At 34.1% G+C, this 9,089-nt stretch overlaps 1 protein-coding gene across 4 annotated transcripts; it reads right to left on the reverse strand.

Annotated features, from left to right (window-relative positions):
* Positions 1 to 5,699, reverse strand: LOC130944582 (pentatricopeptide repeat-containing protein At2g22070-like). Of its 4 annotated transcripts, none has more exons than XM_057872954.1 (5): positions 5,237 to 5,699; positions 4,713 to 4,745; positions 1,120 to 3,987; positions 868 to 958; positions 1 to 655 (listed from the first exon to the last, which is right to left on the reverse strand). In XM_057872954.1, the coding sequence occupies exon 3, from the start codon at positions 3,799 to 3,801 to the stop codon at positions 1,435 to 1,437; it is 2,367 nt and encodes a 788-aa protein (XP_057728937.1). In that variant the 5' UTR covers positions 3,802 to 3,987; positions 4,713 to 4,745; positions 5,237 to 5,699; the 3' UTR covers positions 1 to 655; positions 868 to 958; positions 1,120 to 1,434. The 4 variants fall into 4 exon arrangements, with proteins under 4 accessions (XP_057728937.1, XP_057728936.1, XP_057728935.1 ...); XM_057872953.1 differs by having other exon boundaries at positions 868 to 990; XM_057872952.1 differs by having other exon boundaries at positions 868 to 1,012.
* Positions 5,700 to 9,089: the final 3,390 nt, after the last annotated feature.

Genomic DNA, 9,089 nt, shown 5'->3' on the forward strand with positions numbered 1-9,089 from the left:
TAACAAAAACAACAAATCAAACATATAATACCAGCATCCACTGTTGTCATCAATCATAGAAATTTATACATGTTGAGAAATTTAACAAATGGTTTTATAGATGTTTATGAAGGTAGTAGCTCGGACGACCTACCCGGTTTGCAAATTTATACTTTGTTGATGAACACAACCGATATGCAGCATGAGATGTTGAAGAGACTGCACAAAAAAATGCAAAAGTGCAATGGATATCCTCGAGTTAGAGCTTTTGATAACTCTTGGGTCCATACATACTTGGTTGATAAAAATTGCTGAGAGAGCTATAGAAATGCAAGTTTGATTTGAAGATGGGGTCTAAGGTAAAATTTGGTATGAGCCTTATCTATCGCGTGGTTCAGAAGGAGAAGATCCTCATCTTCTGGCACAACATTGCACCAGTGAAGTTATTTATAGAATATTTTGAGTTGTTCTTCAAATGGGAAAAAGGGCGGGAAATTCTCATGTTAACCAGGGAACTAGAGCTCAACTAGAGCTCTTCGAGCGTGGTAGAGTGATGGATAAGTTTGAGGAACCTGGTGGAGTTTCAAAGATACTCCTTGCTTCGATTACAGCTTGTGCCGAAGGCATTAGTTTGACGGCAGCTTCTCGGGTGATCATGCTGGATTCCGAGTGGAATCTGTCGAAAACAAAATTAATCAATAATTATTCAACCCATTAACAACAGCATGATTTAGTGGTTTCCAGACTAACTAACAACAATTATTCAACAATTATTTAATCTATTATTCTACCTAGTAATTCACATATCAGTCAACAATTATTCAACCTCACAGATTATTCAACAATAATTATTTAACAATTATTGTAAAAAAAAAAAAAGTAAAATACCTAGAACAAGTGAAGAACAGAGCTGGCGAGGAGGCAGCAACAAAGCTGGCGACGGAGGCAGGAAGTCAGGAACAGAGCTGGTGACGGATAACTGTCATCAATATACTGTCATCCCTTAAGCCACTATGAGTAATACAATGATTAACTGTCATCAATATACCCCAAAAAAATAAAAAATGAAAAATCATTTCTCAGATGCAAGAAATTGAAAGTCAATTAAAATAGGTGTGGATACTATGAACCAAAGCAGACCAGGTAAAGAGAGACCACCGAATTATCTGAACTGATTGATTCAAATCCAAGGTTATAGAAAATGTGCCGCCTCCAATTTGGTAAAATTAGACCTCAACTGCAAGATATCTTGACAGGCATGAACAAGAACACAAGCATTTGATTGACTCAGAAGCATTCTAGCGCGCGTCCACTTGAAGTCAGACCTCAGGCAAACTCATCTAAAAAAGTGAATGATTTTAAACTCCTGTATACATTTATATATTTTCAGTTTAATATACTTGTAAATTACTCCTCAGTTCTAGTCGGATTCTTCATGAAATTCCACTGTTTCTTCTACCAGTAATCCTGACATGAACATGAACCATCATTGAAATGATGAAAACGTGTGGAATCTCTTACAATAATTTCTCTACCGACAAGCTTAGAGATATATTTTATGGCGGAATGACAGTCATTGCAGACTCTAAGGTTCTTCATGATTCTCAGTGTGGCATATCCTGGAGTATTTAACAAAGCAAATGCAATAGCGAGTTTTTCGCTATGGTGTCTAAGGATTTGTTCCTTCACTTCCTGGTCTAGATCATGCAAGACAGAATCAGTGTCTGGAATAAAGCCCATTTTCTTTATCTCCATCCATATTTTTGAAATCATTCTATATATTGCATCTCTTTGTGGATGAAGCCCATCTTCAACCCCAAAAATATGGACCTTGTTCTGGATTTGAACCCAGCTGATTCCTTGTTCCTTCTTTACTGCTCTGTCCTTCATTGATTTCCTAATCATAGCAGCATCTTTCCATCTTCCACAAGCTGAAAGCGTATTAGCAAGTGCTGAGTAAGCCCCACTATTGTTGGGATCAAGAAGAAGCAAATTTTCAGCTGCCACTTTAGCTAAATCCACATTTTTATGAACCCTGCAAGAAGCCAAAAGTGAACCCCAAGCTATAACATCTGGTTCAACAGGCATGTTTTTTATAAAATGATATGCTTCTTCAAGCAATCCAGCACGCCCAAGCAGGTCAATCATGCAAGCATAATGGCTAGAGGTGGGTTCAATGTGATGAGCATTTTTCATTAAACTAAAGTAACTCTTACCCTGTTGTACCAATCCCACGTGCGAACAAGCAGACAAGACACCAACATAAGTAATTTGGTCAGGCTCTATGTCAAGTTTCAGCATAGTGTCGAACAGTTCTACAGCATCTTTTCCAAAACCATGTTGAGCTAGAGCTATAATCATGCAAGTCCAAGTCAATTTATTCTTGTTAGAGCATATCTGTTTGAATACTTTCCTTGCATCTCTGATGCTTCCTGATCTTGAATACATAGTAATTAAAGCATTACCAACAGAAATTGATGATGCTTCTTGCAATCTTATGGCAGTTGCATGAAGCTGCTTACCATGACCAAGAGAAGCCAAGCTTGAAAAGACACTTAAAACCGCTGCTAAAGTATAGTTGTTTGGCTTTGGACCTTCTCTAACCATTTTCCTGAAGAGATCCAAAGCATCGCTAAGTAAACCATTCTGTGCATAACCTACAATCATGGCTGTCCATGCAACTACATCTCGAAATTCTAATGAGTCAAATATATCTCTTGCCGGGTTTATATCCCCAATTTTAACAAAGCCATCTAGCAGTGATGTGAATGCTATAACATCAAGATTTGAGATACCTGTAATATCTACAATCCTATGAGCAATTTCAATGCCACCAGCCTTTGCATACATTAAGATCAGAGCATTTCTTACGGCTCCAGATATGTCTATATTAGCTCTTACCATGTACGCATGGATTTGTTTCCCAAGTTTCAAATTTTCAAGATTGGCACAAGCTGACAGAACACTTCCCAAGGTGTATTTATCTGGCTTTGAAGATGAACTGTTAAGCATAAGTGAAAAAATTTCAAGGGCTTTGACATCATGTCCTTGATGAGTATATCCTGTAATGATCGAATTCCAAGAGACAATGTCTGGATCAGTCATTTCCTGAAAAAGGGCAAGTCCAAGGTCAAGTTGACCGAAATGCATATGCATCGAAATCATAGTATTCCAAGTTGATTTGTCTTTTAACCTCATCCGGTCAAACACAACCTTCGCCATTACTGAATCACCTGACTTTGCATACATGTTAAGAAGTGAATTGGCCACAGGAACAACACTGGATAATCCAAGTTTTACAATGAAGGAGTGAACCTTTCTACCAATATCCAGTGCTTCAGTTGCAGCACATGAAGCAAGAACATTGGTAAATGTGAACTGGGTTGGCGACACTCCACATGAAATCATCCTGAGAAACATATGAATGGCATTATCAAAACGACCCAACATGTTATACCCCACTATCATTGAAGTCCAGGAAACAGAATCGGGTTCAGGAATTTCATCAAACACTCGCTGTGCAGCTTCGAAGTTCCCCCTTTTGGCATATGCTGACAGAATGGTGTTCCAGGAGAAAATGGTCTTCAGCGGCATTTCAGCGAACACGCAGTGAACATCAGAGAAGGAACCAGTTTTAGCATAAAAATTGAGGAGATTGTTCATCAAGAAGACACCCAAGTGAAGGCCGTGTTTGATGATTCGAGCATGAACGGATCTTCCGACAAAAGGGTCTCTGGATTTTATAACGGATTGGAGAACATCGGCGTATAAATCGGAATGGGAAGCATAAGAAGTAGTGCAGGGAGGTTTTGTGATCCCCATCAACACAAAGTGAGAGTGTTGAATTCAGCACCCGCATGAAAATGGAGGCTCTATTGGTGAAGTCGCGGAGAAGTTGGAGGAATTTAGAATTTAGATTCTGACATCAACCTACACAAGGTTCTGAGAACCGGACTGGTCATCGAACCGCTCCAGTCACTAGTTCACTGATTTACTGGTCCAACCGGTCTAATCGTAGTTCAACCGAAAAAACCGTTTAGGATAAAATAATAAATAAATTATAAATAAACTTCCTAGAATATAGAAGCAGCTTGTGAGTGACTATTGAAAGAAATGCCAATTCAAATAGTACAAAGTGTGAAGATATCAGATAATACCATGATATATTGAAAGAAACCCAATAAACAACACTATAATCGCTGTTCCAAGAAGTCCTGAGAGAATGCAAAGCTAAATTATATATAGTAAATACAGAAAGTAACATTTCAAAGAGAGATAACAAGTATATCAATACTCGATACTCTTAATTGTTATTATCCTATTCCGCAACATATGCAAGCTATAATGTACAAATACTTCGTTTCTACTCAAATATCTGTACCATAGGCATATCTGCATCATATACTATTAAATTAAACTTCCTAATTGTGACTATAGTTTTGATAAAATGGCCCTATTTACATATTCCTATTTGTGCAAAATGGAAGGCAAGAGTAGCTAGCTTTAATTCTCTTACAAGAAGCTAGTATAAATTGGAAAAACAATGATAAAGCCATGAAGTGATTCTATTAGCTCCTACTAAACAAAACAATTAGATCAAAACTAAGGGTGACTTTTCAGTATTAAGAAATTAACTGTGTCTCTTGAATCTCCAATTCAATTATGCCAGTAATCAAAGTTGACTTACTATACAATGAAGGAGTGCAGAAATAGAAGGAAAGATGAAGTGGTACCTGAGGGCAGAAAAAGAGTTAGTTTTCTTGTTCCTGCGAGTGTGAGAATTGAGAAAGATGATCACACAAAGCAAGTGAAGAGTGGGGAGTGAACATCCACAATTGAGAAAGATGACCAACACAGCAGAGCCACAAAACACACCAGAACCCAGAACCCACCGCAGCAGCAGCACAGCCAGAAAATTAATAGCAGCACAAAATTAATACTACCAACAGCATTCAGCATTAAGCAACAAAAATTATCATTCAGCAACAAATATTACAAAACAGCGACAAATAATCCATAATCACATTAAACCTGAAATCAATAAAGCTAAACAAAAAGACTTCAATAATTATTTGATTTCCATTTTTAGCAGCTAACAAGAAAATTTCAACAAAAAATTCAGGAATTAAAAAAAAAGCAGCAGCACAAAATCAATTATTTGATTTCCATTAATCCATTCACAATTTCACATTCAAACATCAGCAAACAGAGCATAAAAGGAGGAGAAGAACCGAAGAAGTGAAAGCAGTGCACTAACCTTCGATGGAGACACGAACGGCGACCGGCGAGACGGCGCCGAGCTACTCCAACCTCGAACAGAGAAGCCAAGGAGGACGGGGACAGGGGGAAGGAGGACGCCGAGCTACAAGAGAGGGCCTGGGCTACAAGAGAGGACGCGGAGGCGCCGACAGCACGGATGGCGGCGGCACTGTCTCAGAAGCGTTGCAGGGAGAACCTAGGGTTTTGGTTGGGTGATTTTGAACTTTGCTCGAGTTCAAAGATAGAACAGGGGGTGTTGGGGGAAGGGGGTGAGTGAGTGAGGGCCAAGGTTGTGAAAACTGGCTGCTGCGCGATGGAGGGGAAGTGAGCGAGCACGAGGCGGTGGCCGTTCGAAGGAACGAAGACGGCGGCGCACGAGACAGTGGCTGGACGCAGGTGAGCTCGATGAGATTGAGAGGATTGGGGAGCCCTCCCCCTGACTGAGTGTGTGTGCGAGACAGAGGAGCTCGATTAGGGCTTGGCTTGCAAGAGTTAGGGACTGCCTTCTCTAAAAACCGGTTGGGTCACGGTTTGGTTCAACCGACCGGTTTCCGATCGATTCACCGGTTTGATGGCGATTTTTAAAATTTGTCGTTTTACTTATTGTTCGAATCACTTTTTTCGATGGTTTACGGTTCGACCGGTCCATCCGAACCAATTTTCAAAATCTTGTGTATTTATTATTTTTCTTTTTAAAAAAAAAAAATACAACTGCCGATGGCTTCTTTTGATTGATTATTTAATTCATTTTTCATTTCCCTTGTTGTGGGAGAAATTGACATGTTGAGCGAGTCTTTTCTACTTTTCGCTAATTGTTGGTTTCTCTTCCCTTTATTGCGCCGTGTGTTCATATCTATCATTACCATTTATGAGGACCATAAATCTTCATGGGAATATCGGATATATACATATAAGTAAATTATTTTTAAAAAAAATATGTAAATATGTGAAATTGTGAAGTTCAATCAATTGAGAACAAGATAGAAAGCAAGATTGCCTGAAAATGGGGTTTAGAATTTAGAAACAAAGATGCAATAACGAAACATCAGATTTAGCATATTAATCATTTATAAAGTCCCTTTTTTATAAGTATAAAAAGAGATTTATTATTCAAATTTTATATCTAAAAAAATGCTTTCAACTCAAAAAGATTTTTCTTTTCTTAAATAAACCAACCGTTCTCAATTTTCCTTTCACATGATCATCAAGAGGAGAGAAGTAACTTCCGAATCTAAGGGTAAACATTTATTACAATGCTGTTACATATTTAAATTTTTTTTTAATCAATTTTAACTAAATTAATTTAAATCTAACAAAAATCACTCTCATTATATACATCATATACATACGCATACTTCACTAAAACAAATATATCCTTTCTCTTCGCGTTTCTTTTTTTTTTGCGTTCTTTCTTATTTTATTCGTGTTCCTTCTTTTTATTCCTTGTTTTCTCTCCATCATCATTCTTTTATTTCTACTGTTGTTGTTACGTTTTTTCTTTTTTTTTTTAATAATTTTGCAGCATTGATTTTTTTTATTCTTTTTAAGAGAATGAAGTAAAAAGAATTATGAGAAAATAAAATAAGAAGAAGAAGTAGCAAAAGATGAAGATGAGGAAGAGAAAAAATTTTGAATTATGTATAACTTATCAGAATAAGAATACACCGAAATTTCTTAACAATAACACATAAATTTCTTAGTTTTTACACCAAAATTTTGCTATAAAAAACATAAAAATATCTTTTTTAATACTGCATTTTTTCTTCTTTTTTTCTTATTTCTTTCTTTCTTTTAGTTGAATGAATGTAGGTTCATCATCTTCCTAGTAATTATACAGTATTATATGTTTCTTCTTCTTCTTTATTTGATTTTTTTTCTTATTCTTGTTAAGTGGGTAAAACAAGAAGAAACTTGAGAAGGTAAAATAATAAGGAAAAGATGAATAAGAAAAAAAAAAAGATGATGGTGATGATGAAAAAGAAGAAGCAGTGGAAGATGAAGAGGATGAAGAGAAAGAGTTTTGAATTATGCAGAACTTATCAGAATAAAAATATACCTAATTTTTTTAACAATAACACATAAATGTCTTAATTTTTACACCGAAATTAAATCCAAAATGCACCGAAATTAGGAACAAAAACATATTCAAGGAAAAAAAAAAGTCAAAAATCCTACATTACATTCAAATTCAAACTTTCAATCATGAACACCAATTTTCACAAACAAAAACAAAACTACACAACTACAGGAGTATCAAATACTAATGAACTACATTAACGAGGTTCGAACCAAACCTTATCCACTTGATTCGTTTCAAAACAATAATCCGATTCGCCCTAGTTCAACTCACGGTGTGAACTTGCATCATTCATTGTCTTCAAAAACAAATGTAGAGAAGGAAGAAAATGCAAAAAACGTTGAGAAAATTTGAAAAAAAAAAAAAGAAATCTGCATAGAAAAGGTTGTTAGAGATAGTAGCGCGTGAAGCTAAATTACGTTATAGTAACTTGGTTGGACTTAGTTGATTAAATGACTTTGATATAGAATTTTATTGCATTCATTAATACTAAAAAAATTGTCTTTTAAAGTGTCAAGTTGATACAGAACAAAATAAACAAAAAAAATATAAATTGAAATTGAATAAAAAGATAGATTAACATTGAAACAAAAAGAATATGTTAAAATTGAATACAAAAAGAATTAATTTTTATTCAATTTTTTTATGCAACAAGAAAGTGATTTCTCAATGTAATTTGTCCACACCATAATTTGAGAATTGAATCGAACGGATTCACTCAATCTTCTATCTAATTCTTCGATATAATAAAAAAAAGACTCATTCAACCTCACTTGGCCATACCATAATTTCATCATGAAATTCAAAAAGGGGAGTTTTTATATCTCTAATCACTCAATAATATACCTTCTATCTAATTTGTAGCTACAATAATAAAAGGAGTCACTCAATCTTATTTGTCCACACCATGGTTTCATCACGAAATCCAAATAGAGATGTCATGAAATCTTAGATATCATAGTTGTAAAAATCGGATCGGACCGATCGGTTCGACCAAAAAATTGTTAAACCGAACCCGTGAAAAATATTATTAAATATGTATAAATAAAATATTAAATATTTTTATTAATTAAAATATAATTATTTGTTATGATTATATGATATTTATTAATATTATTTTTTAATAAATACATATAGTATATAACAGTATAATAAATATAAAAAAAATTAATATAAAAATAAAATTAAATAATATTTATCATAAAAATACTAAAATTTTATATACTTATTTAATAATAACCGAATTATAACTGGTTGATTATAATTTGTTGAAATTTGATTATTTTTAAAATATTAGTAAACATATGTATTTTAAATTTTAGTTTTAGGTTTTTGACTATTTTATATTTTATATTTATATATGATCAGAGTCACCAAAAAAAATCAATGACTTATCAGTTAAATCAGTAAACTAATAATCTAATTGGTTTAATTATCGATTCAGTTCTTACAACTATGCTAGATATAATTTGGACTGTTAAAATCCTTCAACAAATATGTATATATAAATATTTAAATAATTAGAAGTATTTGATAATAAAAAATAATTAACTAAAACTAATTAAAATTTATTTTACTTAATATTTATTAATTATAATAATAATAATTAATAAATACTAAATAAAATTTTATGTCCTTAAGATTATCATTAAACGAGATCCTATCATTAATGAACAATGTTGCCTTGCTTTTCTAGATGATGATAGTAGTATGTGTTTATGTAATAGTTGATGTTATTTCTTATAAGTATTTTATATGTTAATTTTATAAAAAT

Source organism: Arachis stenosperma, chromosome 8 (assembly GCF_014773155.1).
Source record: "Arachis stenosperma cultivar V10309 chromosome 8, arast.V10309.gnm1.PFL2, whole genome shotgun sequence".
Lineage (NCBI taxonomy): Eukaryota > Viridiplantae > Streptophyta > Magnoliopsida > Fabales > Fabaceae > Arachis > Arachis stenosperma.